Source organism: Ornithodoros turicata, chromosome 4, assembly GCF_037126465.1.
Source record: "Ornithodoros turicata isolate Travis chromosome 4, ASM3712646v1, whole genome shotgun sequence".
Lineage (NCBI taxonomy): Eukaryota > Metazoa > Arthropoda > Arachnida > Ixodida > Argasidae > Ornithodoros > Ornithodoros turicata.
Genome location: NC_088204.1, coordinates 79854942 through 79876559, shown reverse-complemented (window position 1 = coordinate 79876559; position 21618 = coordinate 79854942). Strand labels below are relative to the sequence as shown.

At 48.8% G+C, this 21618-nt stretch overlaps 1 protein-coding gene across 1 annotated transcript in view; it reads right to left on the bottom strand.

Moving 5' to 3' along the window:
* The window catches only part of LOC135393537 (FAD-linked sulfhydryl oxidase ALR-like), a 38815-nt gene extending 20416 nt beyond the window's left edge, over positions 1-18399 (bottom strand). Inside the window, exons 1-2 of the mRNA XM_064623946.1 lie at positions 18256-18399; positions 17956-18146 (exon numbers count right to left, since the gene is read on the bottom strand). Of these exons, the coding sequence (XP_064480016.1) occupies positions 17956-18146; positions 18256-18387 (323 nt within the window). The 5' untranslated portion in view covers positions 18388-18399. The remainder of the gene's footprint in view (positions 1-17955; positions 18147-18255) is intronic.
* Between the last annotated feature and the right edge of the window lie 3219 nt (positions 18400-21618).

Genomic DNA, 21618 nt, shown 5'->3' with positions numbered 1-21618 from the left:
GCGAGCATCATGTTAGCAGTCCTTGATCATCAACTGGTCATGGTACCGGTGTGGTGTGGAAACAAGATGGCGCTCCTGCTCTCCCTTGGACCTCAGTGTCGATACTCTGAAGCGTAGCTTATTTAGTGACTCTGTAGTCCACCAAAGCGTCCGGAGAATGTCAAGGCGAGCTCAAAGCCGTCAACCTTGATGAGCTGCTTGCAAGAGAAAGGAACATTTCACCCGCGCACGATAGATGGCATTCTCCGCTAAAGTGCGCGTGCGCGTGGCTACCGTGGCGTGGAAACAAGATGGCGCATGCTCTCCCTTGGACCTCAGTGTCGATACTCTGAAGCGTAGCTTATTTAGTGACTCTGTAGTCCACCAAAGCGTCCGGAGAATGTCAAGGCGAGCTCAAAGCCGTCAACCTTGATGAGCTGCTTGCAAGAGAAAGGAACATTTCACCCGCGCACGATAGATGGCATTCTCCGCTAAAGTGCGCGTGCGCGTGGCTACCGTGGCGTGGAAACAAGATGGCGCATGCTCTCCCTTGGACCTCAGTGTCGATACTCTGAAGCGTAGCTTATTTAGTGACTCTGTAGTCCACCAAAGCGTCCGGAGAATGTCAAGGCGAGCTCAAAGCCGTCAACCTTGATGAGCTGCTTGCAAGAGAAAGGAACATTTCACCCGCGCACGATAGATGGCATTCTCCGCTAAAGTGCGCGTGCGCGTGGCTACCGTGGCGTGGAAACAAGATGGCGCATGCTCTCCCTTGGACCTCAGTGTCGATACTCTGAAGCGTAGCTTATTTAGTGACTCTGTAGTCCACCAAAGCGTCCGGAGAATGTCAAGGCGAGCTCAAAGCCGTCAACCTTGATGAGCTGCTTGCAAGAGAAAGGAACATTTCACCCGCGCACGATAGATGGCATTCTCCGCTAAAGTGCGCGTGCGCGTGGCTACCGTGGCGTGGAAACAAGATGGCGCATGCTCTCCCTTGGACCTCAGTGTCGATACTCTGAAGCGTAGCTTATTTAGTGACTCTGTAGTCCACCAAAGCGTCCGGAGAATGTCAAGGCGAGCTCAAAGCCGTCAACCTTGATGAGCTGCTTGCAAGAGAAAGGAACATTTCACCCGCGCACGATAGATGGCATTCTCCGCTAAAGTGCGCGTGCGCGTGGCTACCGTGGCGTGGAAACAAGATGGCGCATGCTCTCCCTTGGACCTCAGTGTCGATACTCTGAAGCGTAGCTTATTTAGTGACTCTGTAGTCCACCAAAGCGTCCGGAGAATGTCAAGGCGAGCTCAAAGCCGTCAACCTTGATGAGCTGCTTGCAAGAGAAAGGAACATTTCACCCGCGCACGATAGATGGCATTCTCCGCTAAAGTGCGCGTGCGCGTGGCTACCGTGGCGTGGAAACAAGATGGCGCATGCTCGCTCTTGGACCTCAGTGTCGATACTCTGAAGCGTAGCTTATTTAGTGACTCTGTAGTCCACCAAAGCGTCCGGAGAATGTCAAGGTGAGCTCAAAGCCGTCAACCTTGATGAGCTGCTTGCAAGAGAAAGGAACATTTCACCCGCGCACGATAGATGGCATTCTCCGCTAAAGTGCGCGTGCGCGTGGCTACCGTGGCGTGGAAACAAGATGGCGCATGCTCGCTCTTGGACCTCAGTGTCGATACTCTGAAGCGTAGCTTATTTAGTGACTCTGTAGTCCACCAAAGCGTCCGGAGAATGTCAAGGTGAGCTCAAAGCCGTCAACCTTGATGAGCTGCTTGCAAGAGAAAGGAACATTTCACCCGCGCACGATAGATGGCATTCTCCGCTAAAGTGCGCGTGCGCGTGGCTACCGTGGCGTGGAAACAAGATGGCGCATGCTCGCTCTTGGACCTCAGTGTCGATACTCTGAAGCGTAGCTTATTTAGTGACTCTGTAGTCCACCAAAGCGTCCGGAGAATGTCAAGGTGAGCTCAAAGCCGTCAACCTTGATGAGCTGCTTGCAAGAGAAAGGAACATTTCACCCGCGCACGATAGATGGCATTCTCCGCTAAAGTGCGCGTGCGCGTGGCTACCGTGGCGTGGAAACAAGATGGCGCATGCTCGCTCTTGGACCTCAGTGTCGATACTCTGAAGCGTAGCTTATTTAGTGACTCTGTAGTCCACCAAAGCGTCCGGAGAATGTCAAGGTGAGCTCAAAGCCGTCAACCTTGATGAGCTGCTTGCAAGAGAAAGGAACATTTCACCCGCGCACGATAGATGGCATTCTCCGCTAAAGTGCGCGTGCGCGTGGCTACCGTGGCGTGGAAACAAGATGGCGCATGCTCGCTCTTGGACCTCAGTGTCGATACTCTGAAGCGTAGCTTATTTAGTGACTCTGTAGTCCACCAAAGCGTCCGGAGAATGTCAAGGTGAGCTCAAAGCCGTCAACCTTGATGAGCTGCTTGCAAGAGAAAGGAACATTTCACCCGCGCACGATAGATGGCATTCTCCGCTAAAGTGCGCGTGCGCGTGGCTACCGTGGCGTGGAAACAAGATGGCGCATGCTCGCTCTTGGACCTCAGTGTCGATACTCTGAAGCGTAGCTTATTTAGTGACTCTGTAGTCCACCAAAGCGTCCGGAGAATGTCAAGGTGAGCTCAAAGCCGTCAACCTTGATGAGCTGCTTGCAAGAGAAAGGAACATTTCACCCGCGCACGATAGATGGCATTCTCCGCTAAAGTGCGCGTGCGCGTGGCTACCGTGGCGTGGAAACAAGATGGCGCATGCTCGCTCTTGGACCTCAGTGTCGATACTCTGAAGCGTAGCTTATTTAGTGACTCTGTAGTCCACCAAAGCGTCCGGAGAATGTCAAGGTGAGCTCAAAGCCGTCAACCTTGATGAGCTGCTTGCAAGAGAAAGGAACATTTCACCCGCGCACGATAGATGGCATTCTCCGCTAAAGTGCGCGTGCGCGTGGCTACCGTGGCGTGGAAACAAGATGGCGCATGCTCGCTCTTGGACCTCAGTGTCGATACTCTGAAGCGTAGCTTATTTAGTGACTCTGTAGTCCACCAAAGCGTCCGGAGAATGTCAAGGTGAGCTCAAAGCCGTCAACCTTGATGAGCTGCTTGCAAGAGAAAGGAACATTTCACCCGCGCACGATAGATGGCATTCTCCGCTAAAGTGCGCGTGCGCGTGGCTACCGTGGCGTGGAAACAAGATGGCGCATGCTCGCTCTTGGACCTCAGTGTCGATACTCTGAAGCGTAGCTTATTTAGTGACTCTGTAGTCCACCAAAGCGTCCGGAGAATGTCAAGGTGAGCTCAAAGCCGTCAACCTTGATGAGCTGCTTGCAAGAGAAAGGAACATTTCACCCGCGCACGATAGATGGCATTCTCCGCTAAAGTGCGCGTGCGCGTGGCTACCGTGGCGTGGAAACAAGATGGCGCATGCTCGCTCTTGGACCTCAGTGTCGATACTCTGAAGCGTAGCTTATTTAGTGACTCTGTAGTCCACCAAAGCGTCCGGAGAATGTCAAGGTGAGCTCAAAGCCGTCAACCTTGATGAGCTGCTTGCAAGAGAAAGGAACATTTCACCCGCGCACGATAGATGGCATTCTCCGCTAAAGTGCGCGTGCGCGTGGCTACCGTGGCGTGGAAACAAGATGGCGCATGCTCGCTCTTGGACCTCAGTGTCGATACTCTGAAGCGTAGCTTATTTAGTGACTCTGTAGTCCACCAAAGCGTCCGGAGAATGTCAAGGTGAGCTCAAAGCCGTCAACCTTGATGAGCTGCTTGCAAGAGAAAGGAACATTTCACCCGCGCACGATAGATGGCATTCTCCGCTAAAGTGCGCGTGCGCGTGGCTACCGTGGCGTGGAAACAAGATGGCGCATGCTCGCTCTTGGACCTCAGTGTCGATACTCTGAAGCGTAGCTTATTTAGTGACTCTGTAGTCCACCAAAGCGTCCGGAGAATGTCAAGGTGAGCTCAAAGCCGTCAACCTTGATGAGCTGCTTGCAAGAGAAAGGAACATTTCACCCGCGCACGATAGATGGCATTCTCCGCTAAAGTGCGCGTGCGCGTGGCTACCGTGGCGTGGAAACAAGATGGCGCATGCTCGCTCTTGGACCTCAGTGTCGATACTCTGAAGCGTAGCTTATTTAGTGACTCTGTAGTCCACCAAAGCGTCCGGAGAATGTCAAGGTGAGCTCAAAGCCGTCAACCTTGATGAGCTGCTTGCAAGAGAAAGGAACATTTCACCCGCGCACGATAGATGGCATTCTCCGCTAAAGTGCGCGTGCGCGTGGCTACCGTGGCGTGGAAACAAGATGGCGCATGCTCGCTCTTGGACCTCAGTGTCGATACTCTGAAGCGTAGCTTATTTAGTGACTCTGTAGTCCACCAAAGCGTCCGGAGAATGTCAAGGTGAGCTCAAAGCCGTCAACCTTGATGAGCTGCTTGCAAGAGAAAGGAACATTTCACCCGCGCACGATAGATGGCATTCTCCGCTAAAGTGCGCGTGCGCGTGGCTACCGTGGCGTGGAAACAAGATGGCGCATGCTCGCTCTTGGACCTCAGTGTCGATACTCTGAAGCGTAGCTTATTTAGTGACTCTGTAGTCCACCAAAGCGTCCGGAGAATGTCAAGGTGAGCTCAAAGCCGTCAACCTTGATGAGCTGCTTGCAAGAGAAAGGAACATTTCACCCGCGCACGATAGATGGCATTCTCCGCTAAAGTGCGCGTGCGCGTGGCTACCGTGGCGTGGAAACAAGATGGCGCATGCTCGCTCTTGGACCTCAGTGTCGATACTCTGAAGCGTAGCTTATTTAGTGACTCTGTAGTCCACCAAAGCGTCCGGAGAATGTCAAGGTGAGCTCAAAGCCGTCAACCTTGATGAGCTGCTTGCAAGAGAAAGGAACATTTCACCCGCGCACGATAGATGGCATTCTCCGCTAAAGTGCGCGTGCGCGTGGCTACCGTGGCGTGGAAACAAGATGGCGCATGCTCGCTCTTGGACCTCAGTGTCGATACTCTGAAGCGTAGCTTATTTAGTGACTCTGTAGTCCACCAAAGCGTCCGGAGAATGTCAAGGTGAGCTCAAAGCCGTCAACCTTGATGAGCTGCTTGCAAGAGAAAGGAACATTTCACCCGCGCACGATAGATGGCATTCTCCGCTAAAGTGCGCGTGCGCGTGGCTACCGTGGCGTGGAAACAAGATGGCGCATGCTCGCTCTTGGACCTCAGTGTCGATACTCTGAAGCGTAGCTTATTTAGTGACTCTGTAGTCCACCAAAGCGTCCGGAGAATGTCAAGGTGAGCTCAAAGCCGTCAACCTTGATGAGCTGCTTGCAAGAGAAAGGAACATTTCACCCGCGCACGATAGATGGCATTCTCCGCTAAAGTGCGCGTGCGCGTGGCTACCGTGGCGTGGAAACAAGATGGCGCATGCTCGCTCTTGGACCTCAGTGTCGATACTCTGAAGCGTAGCTTATTTAGTGACTCTGTAGTCCACCAAAGCGTCCGGAGAATGTCAAGGTGAGCTCAAAGCCGTCAACCTTGATGAGCTGCTTGCAAGAGAAAGGAACATTTCACCCGCGCACGATAGATGGCATTCTCCGCTAAAGTGCGCGTGCGCGTGGCTACCGTGGCGTGGAAACAAGATGGCGCATGCTCGCTCTTGGACCTCAGTGTCGATACTCTGAAGCGTAGCTTATTTAGTGACTCTGTAGTCCACCAAAGCGTCCGGAGAATGTCAAGGTGAGCTCAAAGCCGTCAACCTTGATGAGCTGCTTGCAAGAGAAAGGAACATTTCACCCGCGCACGATAGATGGCATTCTCCGCTAAAGTGCGCGTGCGCGTGGCTACCGTGGCGTGGAAACAAGATGGCGCATGCTCGCTCTTGGACCTCAGTGTCGATACTCTGAAGCGTAGCTTATTTAGTGACTCTGTAGTCCACCAAAGCGTCCGGAGAATGTCAAGGTGAGCTCAAAGCCGTCAACCTTGATGAGCTGCTTGCAAGAGAAAGGAACATTTCACCCGCGCACGATAGATGGCATTCTCCGCTAAAGTGCGCGTGCGCGTGGCTACCGTGGCGTGGAAACAAGATGGCGCATGCTCGCTCTTGGACCTCAGTGTCGATACTCTGAAGCGTAGCTTATTTAGTGACTCTGTAGTCCACCAAAGCGTCCGGAGAATGTCAAGGTGAGCTCAAAGCCGTCAACCTTGATGAGCTGCTTGCAAGAGAAAGGAACATTTCACCCGCGCACGATAGATGGCATCTCCGCTAAAGTGCGCGTGCGCGTGGCTACCGTGGCGTGGAAACAAGATGGCGCATGCTCGCTCTTGGACCTCAGTGTCGATACTCTGAAGCGTAGCTTATTTAGTGACTCTGTAGTCCACCAAAGCGTCCGGAGAATGTCAAGGTGAGCTCAAGGCCGTCAACCTTGATGAGCTGCTTGCAAGAGAAAGGAACATTTCACCCGCGCACGATAGATGGCACCGTGCGCGTGAAATGCGCGTGGCTACCGTGGTGCGGAAACAAGATGGCGCATGCTCGCTCTTGGACCTCAGTGTCGATACTCTGAAGCGTAGCTTATTTAGTGACTCTGTAGTCCACCAAAGCGTCCGGAGAATGTCAAGGTGAGCTCAAGGCCGTCAACCTTGATGAGCTGCTTGCAAGAGAAAGGAACATTTCACCCGCGCACGATAGATGGCACCGTGCGCGTGAAATGCGCGTGGCTACCGTGGTGCGGAAACAAGATGGCGCATGCTCGCTCTTGGACCTCAGTGTCGATACTCTGAAGCGTAGCTTATTTAGTGACTCTGTAGTCCACCAAAGCGTCCGGAGAATGTCAAGGTGAGCTCAAGGCCGTCAACCTTGATGAGCTGCTTGCAAGAGAAAGGAACATTTCACCCGCGCACGATAGATGGCACCGTGCGCGTGAAATGCGCGTGGCTACCGTGGTGCGGAAACAAGATGGCGCATGCTCGCTCTTGGACCTCAGTGTCGATACTCTGAAGCGTAGCTTATTTAGTGACTCTGTAGTCCACCAAAGCGTCCGGAGAATGTCAAGGTGAGCTCAAGGCCGTCAACCTTGATGAGCTGCTTGCAAGAGAAAGGAACATTTCACCCGCGCACGATAGATGGCACCGTGCGCGTGAAATGCGCGTGGCTACCGTGGTGCGGAAACAAGATGGCGCATGCTCGCTCTTGGACCTCAGTGTCGATACTCTGAAGCGTAGCTTATTTAGTGACTCTGTAGTCCACCAAAGCGTCCGGAGAATGTCAAGGTGAGCTCAAGGCCGTCAACCTTGATGAGCTGCTTGCAAGAGAAAGGAACATTTCACCCGCGCACGATAGATGGCACCGTGCGCGTGAAATGCGCGTGGCTACCGTGGTGCGGAAACAAGATGGCGCATGCTCGCTCTTGGACCTCAGTGTCGATACTCTGAAGCGTAGCTTATTTAGTGACTCTGTAGTCCACCAAAGCGTCCGGAGAATGTCAAGGTGAGCTCAAGGCCGTCAACCTTGATGAGCTGCTTGCAAGAGAAAGGAACATTTCACCCGCGCACGATAGATGGCACCGTGCGCGTGAAATGCGCGTGGCTACCGTGGTGCGGAAACAAGATGGCGCATGCTCGCTCTTGGACCTCAGTGTCGATACTCTGAAGCGTAGCTTATTTAGTGACTCTGTAGTCCACCAAAGCGTCCGGAGAATGTCAAGGTGAGCTCAAGGCCGTCAACCTTGATGAGCTGCTTGCAAGAGAAAGGAACATTTCACCCGCGCACGATAGATGGCACCGTGCGCGTGAAATGCGCGTGGCTACCGTGGTGCGGAAACAAGATGGCGCATGCTCGCTCTTGGACCTCAGTGTCGATACTCTGAAGCGTAGCTTATTTAGTGACTCTGTAGTCCACCAAAGCGTCCGGAGAATGTCAAGGTGAGCTCAAGGCTGTCAACCTTGATGAGCTGCTTGCAAGAGAAAGGAACATTTCACCCGCGCACGATAGATGGCACCGTGCGCGTGAAATGCGCGTGGCTACCGTGGTGCGGAAACAAGATGGCGCATGCTCGCTCTTGGACCTCAGTGTCGATACTCTGAAGCGTAGCTTATTTAGTGACTCTGTAGTCCACCAAAGCGTCCGGAGAATGTCAAGGTGAGCTCAAGGCTGTCAACCTTGATGAGCTGCTTGCAAGAGAAAGGAACATTTCACCCGCGCACGATAGATGGCACCGTGCGCGTGAAATGCGCGTGGCTACCGTGGTGCGGAAACAAGATGGCGCATGCTCGCTCTTGGACCTCAGTGTCGATACTCTGAAGCGTAGCTTATTTAGTGACTCTGTAGTCCACCAAAGCGTCCGGAGAATGTCAAGGTGAGCTCAAGGCCGTCAACCTTGATGAGCTGCTTGCAAGAGAAAGGAACATTTCACCCGCGCACGATAGATGGCACCGTGCGCGTGAAATGCGCGTGGCTACCGTGGTGCGGAAACAAGATGGCGCATGCTCGCTCTTGGACCTCAGTGTCGATACTCTGAAGCGTAGCTTATTTAGTGACTCTGTAGTCCACCAAAGCGTCCGGAGAATGTCAAGGTGAGCTCAAGGCTGTCAACCTTGATGAGCTGCTTGCAAGAGAAAGGAACATTTCACCCGCGCACGATAGATGGCACCGTGCGCGTGAAATGCGCGTGGCTACCGTGGTGCGGAAACAAGATGGCGCATGCTCGCTCTTGGACCTCAGTGTCGATACTCTGAAGCGTAGCTTATTTAGTGACTCTGTAGTCCACCAAAGCGTCCGGAGAATGTCAAGGTGAGCTCAAGGCTGTCAACCTTGATGAGCTGCTTGCAAGAGAAAGGAACATTTCACCCGCGCACGATAGATGGCACCGTGCGCGTGAAATGCGCGTGGCTACCGTGGTGCGGAAACAAGATGGCGCATGCTCGCTCTTGGAACCCAGTGTCGATACCCTGAAGCCAGACTTGTACAAAATACTGCGCAAAGGTACTTAAAATAAGATACTAAATACTCTACGGAAAAAGTATTTAAAATAGAGTACAAATACTCAAAAGTGAAAGTAATATGAGTAGAGTACTAAATACTCTAAGAAGTATTTAAGATACTATTTAAAGTACTTTATTATTAGCAGTAAGTGAAACGCGTATTTTGAACGTGGCCTTACAAATGAAAGGAATAAACTTCATCAGATATGCATATCTTTCATTTGCAACGTCTTGGTGTCAAGTAATGTTTGGTGAACTTTGGTGAACCCCAGTAAACTTTGTTGATCCGTTCTGACCCAAAACTTCGTAATCCCTCCAGTATGTCGGTTCGGGTCTTTCAACCTCTGGCACGTGTTTATTGCTTTGATGACCAAGGAAATAAATGCCGGGATTATCTTGTACCTAATCCCCTGGTGATTCACCTGGCAATATGAATAGGAACGGTTTTCTGACAAAACTGGCTATGGTGAAGCAAGGCCAGGCTTGGGACCAGCCTATTGTACAAGAGGATAAATGACAGATTCGCGAATTCCCGAAAAAAAGAAAACAAAGAAAAAGGGGGTTAAATTCCAGTGAGCTGAAAATCTCGTCACGGCGGGAAGCGTGCTGGATATGGTTTGACGAGGACGGAAAGTATTTTGAGTACTGAGTAGCAAATACCGAAAAAAGTATTTTAAATACATTAAAAATACTTGTCGCAAAAAGTATTGAGTAGAGTACCAAAATACCGGAAAAAGTATTTAAAATACTGTATTTTGAGTACGTACTCAAGATACGTACAAGTCTGCCTGAAGCGAAGCTTATTGAGTGAGTCTAGGAATGACGTACGACGCGTACGCTGTCCGCTTGAGAGGCATCTAAGGACGAAGAATTACCGTTCAAAATGCGCTAGGTTAAATAACTCGTACGTTGTTCTGTGTCGCGACTGCGCCAACAACAAGTTTGGAGTGTTCACAGCAAATCCCGAAATCTCGGGATTTTTTTCGAGAATATCGGCGGAATATCGGGAAGTGAAAAACAGCCGGTATTTCGGGATATCCCGGATCCCAACACTAGCTGTGACAGTTCGCCCAAAAGCTATAGGCCGCCACGATACACCAGGCACGAAAGCTCCCAAGAAAAAAAAAAGCTATGTCACACTTACTTCGCTTACCGGCCACATTGGCGCTGTCCACGAGGCCAATAGGTATTCAGGTAATTGCTAGAATTCTCCAAAATTCCGCCTTCTATAACTATTATTCTTAGACATATTATCCCATTTCACAACGTACGCCATCCAGCGACATCGCCACGGCCATGTAGCGAGCGCCACAGCGGCAAGAAAGCGAACTAAGTCCGGCACAAGCTTTCAATGGGTGAAGCTTTCAGGCTTTGTGTCATCCATGGAGACCTATAGGTCTAAGGCATCCCGGATACACGTAAAAAGGCAGTTGTTTGCATCAACGTAAACCTGCATTCCATGTTGAGAGCAAATGGGGGGGAGTGGCAGCGTGAATACCGAAACTCAGCCGGATCTGACAGCAGTGAAGCGCCCGTGGGAGAGGTCACGTGCTCACGGGATCCAATAGGAATGACCGAGGTCCTCCCTCCTCCGACATCAAAGCTGGACCCACATGCACGAAGGTTGAGGAGACCCCTCGGTGGTGTAGTGTGCTTCGGTTAATTGCTACTGTCCACAACACTGTTCGTACGTGAAGCGCTGACAAAGCTGCTGAGGAAAGCACTGAGGAATTTCCTCAACGTTCGTCCAAGCGGGTTCCTGGACGCGAAAGTGTGCTGAAGCGTTTCTATCTCGCACACTTCGATATGTGAAAAATCATTATTCTTCCGTCAACATTCCGGTGCGTGGTACGACGTGCGCACGATGTGACGAACCGCGTGTATCGAGGTGTCACAATCCCTTTAATTCAATACAGTACATAACCTCCAACTACTTTTCTCTTCCACATCAGCGCCGCGAAGCAACAGTGCCTATTTGACGGTATAGGGCGCTGTTGCAGCAAAGTTTGCACAGCGCCACTTCGTGCCCAAGCGGCCACGGATCCAAACAGTACACTCTTAAAAAAAAAAAAAAAAGGAATACTTTAACTCCTTTCCTTGCCACATATATAACACCCTTTTGGAGAGTACAATTACGCTCAAAAAGGGTATCTCCTCACTCCCTCAAGGGAGTAGCATTACACCTTCTCCCTGCTTGGGAGTAATATTACTCTCCAGTAGGGAGAAAGGTGTTATGCTACTCCCTTGAGGGAGTGAGGAGACACCCTTTTTGAGCGTAATTGTACTCTCCAAAAGGGTGTTATACAGGGTGTGTGCAGAAAAACATGACCCGCATTTTTACATGTAACTCGTTGTCTACTTAGCCGATGAACTTCCGGTGGCGCACGACGGCGTATTTATGCGTGCGAAAGCTACAAAAAAATCCTGGAAGCCATACTCAGTGTAAAAAAATAAACAGAGCGCAAAAACATGGGCTTCCATGCATTAGAATAGGGCGGTCATGACAGTGCATGGTAGTGCATTTCGGTCTCAGGAGAGTTCTGTGCAGGCACCGCTAGGGGTACTGCCGATGAGCATCCATGTGGGACATCGTTTCGATTTATGCACTGATAGCTCCCCTAGCGGTACTTGAACACAACTCTCCTACGTCCACCATGTTGCCCTTTCACATACACCCTGTTGTCCACCATGTTGCCCTATTCTGATGCACGGAAGCCGACGTTTTCGTTGTTCCGTTTATTTTTTAAGCTGAGTATGGCTTCCACAATTTTTCTGCAGATTTCGCACGCATAAATGCGCCATCGTGCGCCACCGGAAGTTCGTTAGTTAGGTAGGCAACAAGCTATGTGCCTAAATGCGGGTCATGTTTTTCTGCACACACCCTGTATATGTGGCGAAAAACGAGTTAAAGTACACCCGTTTTTTAAGAGTGTAGGTAGTTTCATCAGCGGGTTCTGCGTGGTGCTTCAAGCGGTATGCGTCAAGGAGAGCTACAAAACCTGTAAGAAATCCACAAAAAAAAAAGCGCTGCATCTTGCAAAGTGTGAACAACTGTAGGTCATGTATTTGAAAGTGCCATGTCGTCTGCTAAACTATCGCGCGTTGCATATTTTGGGGCGCTGACGTTGCTCCTCGCTCGCGCCACCTGGCCCACAGAAACAGGTCTATACAAATATGCACAGATGGAGCGGCGACAGCAAGGAGTGGAACACGGTGGGTATAATATGTGTCCTGGGCTGACTTTAGAGGGAACTGCGTCGCCACACGCCTGGAGATTCTGCCTGGAAACCCAGATCAAAATCTCAAGCAGCAGAGCCGGCGGTGGAATTCGATCCGCCACGTGCCAGTCTTCAGCCACTGGTCCTTAATTTGTTGTCCGTGAAACGCGTGAAACATATACGAGCATGACGAACATTTTCAGCATCAAGACCGATGACTGAAGAGTACGGGAGATGCATGGACATCTTCTTACACTCGTAGAAGAAAGAGAAGGAAGAGGCGCCGGTGGTGGTGCTCCTAAAAAGAGCTCGCCAGGAGGCGTCGGATTAAGGAGGGACGCGGGTAAGTGACCCATGGCTAGGATGTGTGAACAAAGAGCTCAGTTTCAGCCTCGCACGTGTCACTTCGAGAGCCACTTATAGATGCGCTAAGAACACACCTATCCAGGGATTCCTACGCTAACTTATTACAAAACGAACCGTAATCGCGGAATATATCGTCGCCGTCTTGGTGTCGTTGTCTTGTCTCTCTAGTCTCTAGTGTGACAGGGCCTTTACAGCGAAAAACTGGTGCCACGTCACGTGTCCTTCCCCCGTGCCTATGCCTGCACTGTAAACATGCGCTCCGATGTCGTGTAATGTGCCTTTCATGTCCGGGAAACTTCACTTGGTTTTTGTGACACTTGGAGGATCGGAAAGGGTTCCTTCATACAGGTTTAGACGTTTGGTTCCATGTTCCTAGTCAAGCCGTGAATCCAGTAGAACTTAGTCCTCGAGTAAGCAGCGAAAAGGAGCTAAATTTGCTCTGCTTTTATGGCACGAATTACGGCGTAACCCCAACAACACCGAACGTCCTCAGTGTGTACGAATAACGTCCGATGGATATCCCTCGGACATCCATCGGACGTACGAATTCGTTAGGACATTATTCGTACATCCAAGGGATATTCGGTGTTGTTGGGGAATACGAAAACGCTGAGGCGTGTGATGCACATGGGTGAAAAGGCACCAGAAGGACCCATGAGTGAGTCCTTCTACTCGCACTTCAAGAACACATTGTTGTCGTTCGACGTGATAAGACATTTATTTGCCGATTTGCTTATCACCATGTGGCCAGATAGCGCTCGCGCACTACCGTTGACTCCTGCTTGTTTCTCGCCACCGCCACCGGAGCCACAGATCTTGCCTGAAGATACACGGGCGACATCGCGTAGAAGCAATGAGAATGTGACGTTATATTTACTGCGGCATCCGCATCGATCGCTGCGACGTTTATAGCTGGGCGCAACCATCTTTGTGCGAACCGCCGCCGAAGAGGACGAAAAGAGGATCGAACGGCGCGCCGCCGCCGAGCACGTTGTTTGGTGTGCGTCAGAAAACACGAGAGGACCATATCGAGGATGGTTTCCTTCCTCAATCATGTTGCTAGTGAAAAAAAAGAAAAAGCTTGCTGCTTCCTAGATAATTTCCCGTTCTCAGCATGTGGCATCAAACGCATGTATGGATGAAATAAACACACACATGGGCATCCATATGAATGGGAATACAAAGAGTTTGCCGAACTTCGATCTTGGGCATTACCGGTGAAACATGAAGCGAGTGCTTGCGAAAATAGAACGTCATATTTGTGCCTCACACAACTTTATGATCACAGGTGGCGTCGGCTGTGAACTCCGAAACTTCGGCCGTTGCTCCTGAAATGTAGACCAGTAGTCAAGTGTGTCCATCACCGACTCTTTAAAGTGCCACTACGGACTAAATCTCCTGTCTTCAGAATCCTACCAAAGTTATGTTACTGAAATCTTGTCTCACTTTACATTCTTGCAAAATATTTTGGCTCTACGTGACGCGAAAGCTACAGAAAAATAATTTTTATTTTTGAGAACTGTGACGTCATGTTAGGCTCCGACGGAGCGCCCGGTTCTCATCTGGCAACGTTGTTGCCCTTCGTGTCTTCCGAGGGGCTCACTTTTTGCACTCCGTTAGTCAGGTCCCCCAAACTCACCTCGGAAAAGCGTGCAACGAAGAAGGCCGCCACTAGATACCCCACTGTTGCCGTTCCGGATCACTTCAGCGCGCTAAGTTTAGCGGCAAAATGTTTTTGTTGTTTCTGCGAATGCTTTATATGTCCAAATAAAACGCGTATAACAACTTTCTGCGTCGTGTTTCACTTTTCGGTCCCGTTTTTAAACGTGTTGAGCGATCGGAAGGATCTAGTGCACGGCTGCGTGCATCACATAGCGTACCTGTCGTACCAGGCGCCGCAGGCGCAGTCGTCCATTTCTCCTTCGGTGACTTGGCCTGGCTTGGATTGTGCTTCAACTGGATCTTTAGCGCGCTACAATCCAACGCAAGCCAACGTCTGGTGACAATGGGGTATATAAGGGCGGCCTCCGGCATTGCACGCATCGGGATAGGAACAAATACATGGGAAAATGGCGACCTTGGGGGACCTGCCGTTAGCGGAGCCCCACGTGACATATTATCCGACCGCTCCGACCTTGGAGAAAACACAAGGCAGGGAGAAGACATCTCTCCCATTTCCCCCTCTTTCGATCATGCAAAAATATTCCAGAAGCCAGGAGAAGTCATGATAGAAAACAACGAAATTACACACCGGCTTGACGCAACAAATAACAAATTTAATGCAGACGTTTCGTCTCCCATGCGGGGGACATCATCAGTGAAAGCAAAATGAGAGGCGACCGCAACCAGCGGATTACTTAACCAGGTCGGCGAACACTTCGGGGAGGGGGCCGCGATTGGTGTTACACACTGAAAGTTCTCCTCGCAGGTGCCATGACTCAAGCAGTTTCCTGGGGCCCCACCTTTGTTCCCTGGCTAAGGTCACAGCATTCGCGTAGTCAAAAGAGTGATCTGTGTTCCAACAATGCTCGGTGAGCTCTGTCTTAGATCGCGTTGCGTTTGTTGAGTTGCGGACATCACTTCGCTCACTGATTTCTAAGCCAAAAGACCATATTCCCCCTGAGTCCCAGACGGGTGTTGTGTATAAAGTACAGTGTCTCGGTTGCGAGGTGTCCTACATTGGAGAGACGGGCCGCAAGCGCAGTACAAGACTAAAAGAGCACGAACGAGATGTCCGCAACTCAACAAACGCAACGCGATCTAAGACAGAGCTCACCGAGCATTGTTGGAACACAGATCACTCTTTTGACTACGCGAATGCTGTGACCTTAGCCAGGGAACAAAGGTGGGGCCCCAGGAAACTGCTTGAGTCATGGCACCTGCGAGGAGAACTTTCAGTGTGTAACACCAATCGCGGCCCCCTCCCCGAAGTGTTCGCCGACCTGGTTAAGTAATCCGCTGGTTGCGGTCGCCTCTCATTTTGCTTTCACTGATGATGTCCCCCGCATGGGAGACGAAACGTCTGCATTAAATTTGTTATTTGTTGCGTCAAGCCGGTGTGTAATTTCGTTGTTTTCTATCTTTCGATCATCCTCACATGACTTCTCCACCACGTGACCCTCCCCGGACGCCGGCGTGGTGGCTAGGACTAGGAGTGCTAGGAGAGGATTGCCCTCTCTAGAACATGACGCCATTGCAATTTGTGGGCTTATGATTACGTCACTCGCTCGTCACGTCATCGATACTTGTGGAGGCTCAGCAGATCTTCAAAAATTGACAGAAATGCACAGCGTTCGTGAACAGGATTGAAATTCGTCGTATAGAATCCTTGAGGCACCTTCTTTTCATGGACTAAATTATAATAAACGCTGTTTTCTAAGTCCGGAGTGACACTTTAAACTTGGGAACAGTTGCGGTCGAACGTTTCTTTTTTTTTTTTTTTTTGCATTAGCACCGCGAACCAACTGTAGCTATCGGAGGCGTACAGACGCTGACAGATTAAAGGTACTGTAAAGCATCAGGCATACAATTTTATACTGCTGGCCCATTTGACAGCCTTGGTGCTCAGTACACAAACGCCACAAATTTCGTTCAAATCCACCTCGTAGTTTATTAGAAAATTCAGATTTAATATTACGGGCAACCCTGTGTCTAATACCCGACACGAAATCCGCAGTTCCCCCTTGTCGGGCGGCGAACATAAACATGCCAATAACAATGGGAGTGTACAGCGGCATCTGTGGACAGCTACCATTTACCACGTCGGCTTGCCTGACGTGGTGCATTTTTGCGTGAGTGGCTCTCATGGTGTTTCTGCTGACAGTTTCTTACTCATTTCCACGATGTACCAATGTTCTTGCATTTTGAGATAATATATATGTCAGGAACTATCTCGTTTGAACAAACTTTTCAAAGAATAGACGAATAGACGACTGTTTCCCACCAGGCGTCGCCCCTCGTCTTTTCACCGCAATTTCAGTCGTGATTAAAAAATATTTAGAGTTTTCTGTTGCGCATAAAATTTGCAGTATGGATTTCTTTCGGAATAAGCTTTCAAATGACGCTGCAAATATTAACAGCTTGCCTGCTGCTTGCCTGGGATCAGAGACAGAGAGGTCTAGTATGCGTCCTGGGCAGGCTTCACGCATATCTATGCAAGCACACTTCCGGAAAGCCAAGGGAATGTCTCAACAGCACAGATGGTGCCAGGATTCGAACCCGCCTTCTCCCTTGCCTTTAGCATGACCTTGGAGTCACCACCAAGGATCGAGTACTTCGTACACTGAGCCACGTCGCTGGGTTACACGTCAAACACGGGTGTTCGTCAGAGGTCAAAGCTAGATTACTGTGGTGAGACCAGTGACCTTGTGAGGATACATACAGCAATAACGAAGAAAATGACGAGGCTGGATACGCCACAAGAGGTGAAGTTAGAGAAACGCTAACTTCGTGGCACAGTATTTTCATTAGGTTCCTGAGCCATCTCGCAACCAGCTGTGTGCACAGATTTCACCGCAGCTTGGACAGCCATTCTTCGAGAAGTGGTGATTTGAAGCAGAGGTGATGGAATTCCTGAAGCAGACGTACTGCGGATCTACTACTCTCATGTAGGACTAATACGAAGTACCCTTTTGGAGGTATACTCTGGAGGTATGATGATGATGACAGTAGACCAGTGGTTCTGAACTTATGGTATTCGAGGGAAACCCGTGGCTGGGCCAGCACGACCTTAAAGGTGGTGTCCGCGAGAAATGCGGAATATTAAAGTTAATGTGATATCCCCTCGGAGGTGAAGTCTCGTCCAAGCCGTCACCCATATCGCATTCACCGTATATTTTGTGTTTCAAAGTCATTATGCTACGTGATCTGTAGCATATGAGGGACCTACAGTATGGCGGCGAGGTAATGTCAGTGAATAAACCCTGTAAGGACGGTTTGCCGTGACTGCCATTCTTAGTCAAAAAGGTCCTCTGGATCCCTGCAAATAGCTCTTCAATTGAACGCACGTGATTTTTGTGGTCCTATTTTTTTGTCTCGATTTTTGTTTCTTGTCGTCGTTTTATACCTCTACGACAAAATACGGCGCATTCCGCTAACAGTACACCGGAGTGCGACAGCAGATCACTAAGTATTACTCAGCGTGTCGTCGGCGAGAATATCTGCGGGTTACTCAACATCATGCATGGTGAACAATCCATTGCTGGTATATGGTGAAAAATTGTAATCAGGTGTACGTTTAGGTGTGCTCTACACCTGATTCGCACAAATGTGGTGTATGCAAAGGATGTTGCATCATCCGTTGTTGTTCTTGCATTCTTGCACAGAAAACCAGAAATAAAATGGGCGCACGAGGTTGTTGAGTACAACTCAGAGGAGAACTATTGGACCAAGGTCTGAAAGTACATATGCTCACCTTTTCTGAAAATCTGTCGCGCAGTCATCGCATGGGTAGAACTTTGAAAATATCCGGAAAAACTGTTTCATGTCTTCTTGTTGCGTTGTGTTCGGCCGATCTGGGTAGTAAGCTGCCATTGTATGAAGAAGAGACCATGTGTTTCGTCCTAGGGTTTCCCGATCCAGAGGGCAATTCCTCGGCGGTTGAACCTTTCGAATAAGACATGCCGGTTGAAGCAAGCGCCGGGAGCATACGATGTACCACGCTTGTTCGTCGATGACTGTTCAACTACAAAGTACCAACAGGTCGTAAACTTACAGGTGCATTCTCGAAGTTCACTCCTTTCTTTTTGGCCCATGATTTGAAGTCTGTACAAGCCCTACACGGCCTTTTTTCTCTCCTTGTACCGTAAATATCTGAATCGTCTTCATTCATATTGGGCGCCGCCATCTTGCTTGGTCAACGTTGGCAGACGAAGGTGATGTTTTGGTCAGACGGTGTGTGAGTGTACCATATATTATCTGAATATATTAATAATCTGCTGATTTCTACAAACACTACACAACGTAACATTAAAGTATGCTGCCAGAACCCAACATAGCTTCTGTTTTTGTCGAATGTGCCAAAAGGTTCTATAAGGCTTCTTTCCGGGACCATTCTAATCCAATCCAAGCCTAGCATTTATCTTGCTAGTGTCGAAGGGCGAGGAACGATGAGCAAATTTGGTGAGTTTTTCGCAAAACAGTGGGTTTATGCACACAACTTCTTTGCATTTTAAGCTAATCCTTCACTAGCGCTACGTAAAGCATGGAACTGTCAGTCATTGCGCGCAAAAACCTTCACTCTAGCACTCGAAGGTGACTGCAAGCCGCTCGCAATCCGAATTCTCTTGCGTACTTCGTTTACTTAAAAAAAAAATGCCCGTATTTTCAGTGGCTCTTCTCAGGAGGGGTTGGAACGAAATCCCCGAGACAATGCTCGTGGGAGCGCTTAGCATCGCTGGTGAGTGTCAGCTTGAGCATAGGCTTTCACGGTCATGTGGTGTATTGGTTGTTATGTATTAATGCACCTGCTTCCAGTAACACCATTCGGTATCTACTGTATCTACCAGAATAGCCAGAAGCCTTTCACCTACAGAGACCATTATAGGAGTAAGTAGCCACAACAAGGGTTCTACACGTCTCGACTGTAAACAGGTTAAATTAAAGACAATACCGAGAGTGTGGCAGTAAATGGCACAGATGGCAATAGATAGCACCTGTCGTGTGCAGATTAACTAAAATTTTATGCCCGACTATTATACAGGGTGTCCCAGAAAACGTGTCATTGAATTATAATAAAAAAACTACGCCACCTAGAATAATGCGGTCAACAGCATTTGTTCTTATTAGGTTTTTGCCACCTCCTAAGGTGAATGTCATGTACTCCAAGTTTAATTTTGTAAGTATTTGCGAACTGAATTCGGAAATTTGCCAACTAAAGGTCACTTTTTTTACCCCACCAATACGAAGAGCGTGCCAAATTCACTCATGATAATTCACAGTGATATTCACGAACTATAATAGCCGAATATCATGCTTTTCGGAGCACCGGACCATAGCGCGCGATGACTTTTTGAGCGCAATCGCTCGCAGTGCGACGAAAGGAGGTTCCGAAGCCAGCCCACAGAGTGATAGTAGAAAAAGTGACAGTTCCTAAAATTGGGAGAAGGAAAGCATTATCCCATCGAAAGTCGGACGTGATAAGCCGTGCTTGTTTTTGTCTCTTTCTGCGATGTCGGGGAGGACTGGGTTTCCAACCTCCTTTCGTCGGACTGGCAAAGGTTGCGCTGAAAAATTCATCGTGCGCTATTCTGTGCGACCTCCGTAGAGCATGATGTTCGGCTATTTTTTCCCGATGGGATAGCTCCCGAATATCCCTGTCAATTATCGTTAATTTGACTAAATTAGACACGCTCTTCACATTGGTGGGGTAAAAAAGTGACCTTTACTAGGCAAATTTCCGGCTTAAGCTCGCAAAAATTTACGTAATTAAACTTACGTTACACGACATTCACATGAGGAGGTGGCAAAAACCCAGTAAGAACAAATGCCATTGACCGCATGACTCTAGGTGGTGTAGTTTTTTTTATGATAATTCAATGATTTGTTTTCTGGGACACCCTGTAGATACACAACCGTATCCCTGCTGTCTGCCAGACTTTCCCAAAATTCAACTGTCTGCCCTTGATATGCACCATGATGTTGAAAGCTCGCCAACGACTCTGGGGTCTGGACAAAAGTCTGGACAAAAACTAGAGGGACAGGACAAGCATACAACTCAAAATTAACTCTCCCCTCTTGATGCCTGGCCACTAAAAAATTATAGCCCCCACACCATCAATATTGCTGCTCAGTATGTGGATGTTTTCAATGTCGTCTGCTTTCAACAGTCAAATAGAATTTGGAACTTGATTACCTGTTTCTACTTTTGGGTTAAAAATTATTATCTTAGCGATAGCCTGTGCTAAGCTATGCAGTTCTGAATTAATTTAATTTTGTTATTTAATAACCATGGTGTGTTTTGTCTGGCCAATTTCATACGGTTGCAAAAATAGAGAAGGTGAGATCAGTGGTACGAGTCTAACACGAAAAAAAAAAGACAAAAAGGTATGGGTTGTGATCAGCGGGTGATGAGATTGTCCGTTTGACTCGGGTGGCCATATCATATTGTGCGCACTTCAAGTATCGATTATGTGTATCCATATCTGTAAAAATACTCGTAAATACCTGTTAAAGTGTTAATTGAAAGTAACTGAAGCACGCACAATCCTCGAAGTGCCCAAGAACATGAACAACTGAAAAATGGCACTCGTAGAAAAAAATCCAGCTGTCTGGCTTTTCTGACGACTTCCATATTTCGATCGTTGTTTGTAACCCTTTTGGATGTGTTTATGCTAACTGAAATAGCTTTTGTAGAATTGGCATAATAATTTAAACCAGGTAATCGTATTTCAATATGTGACAGGAAATCTGGAAAGAAGTGAACATTGTGGTCTCAGTGCTGAGCATAACTCTATGAATCTCATTTGTGCCCTGCAGTTATGAGGGATGATGATCCAAGAGCTGCTGCTCTCCTGGAAGCCTACAAGGACTTTGTTCCCTACGAAGTTCCAAAGTGAACCCTATACTTAGTCAGTATTCATCTTTTTTAGAACAGAAATAAATAACTTGAAGTCTATGCTTGTGGTGCTTGTGCATTTCTTTGCTCAAATATTGTACTGTAGTGTACGTAGACAAACAGAGAAGTGACATGACATATCTGAGTTGTCTTCTTGAGCCTACGATCTTCGCTAATGTGGTAATGCAAATGGTAGGTATACTATAGAAATTACAATTTGCGAAGGAAAAACCGATTGACAAATTAAAACGTGTTTAGATTAGTCTTTTCCTTTTTTTTTCTTTTTTTTTTTTTTCACGTTTCTGTAGATTCGTATTAGCCATCCTGCGGAACAGGATACCAATTTTGGTTCCTGTATACTTGTACGACAGGAATTAATTTACGTCAGTGTTGTCCTTCGTCGCGTTTTTCGATCAGCGAAGGTACACGAATAAATTTGTTCCGTCTCATTTCATTTCCGTAAGTGTACACATCCAAACAACAGACGACGTCGTGGGCTGTAGCAGACGACGACGATTAGTT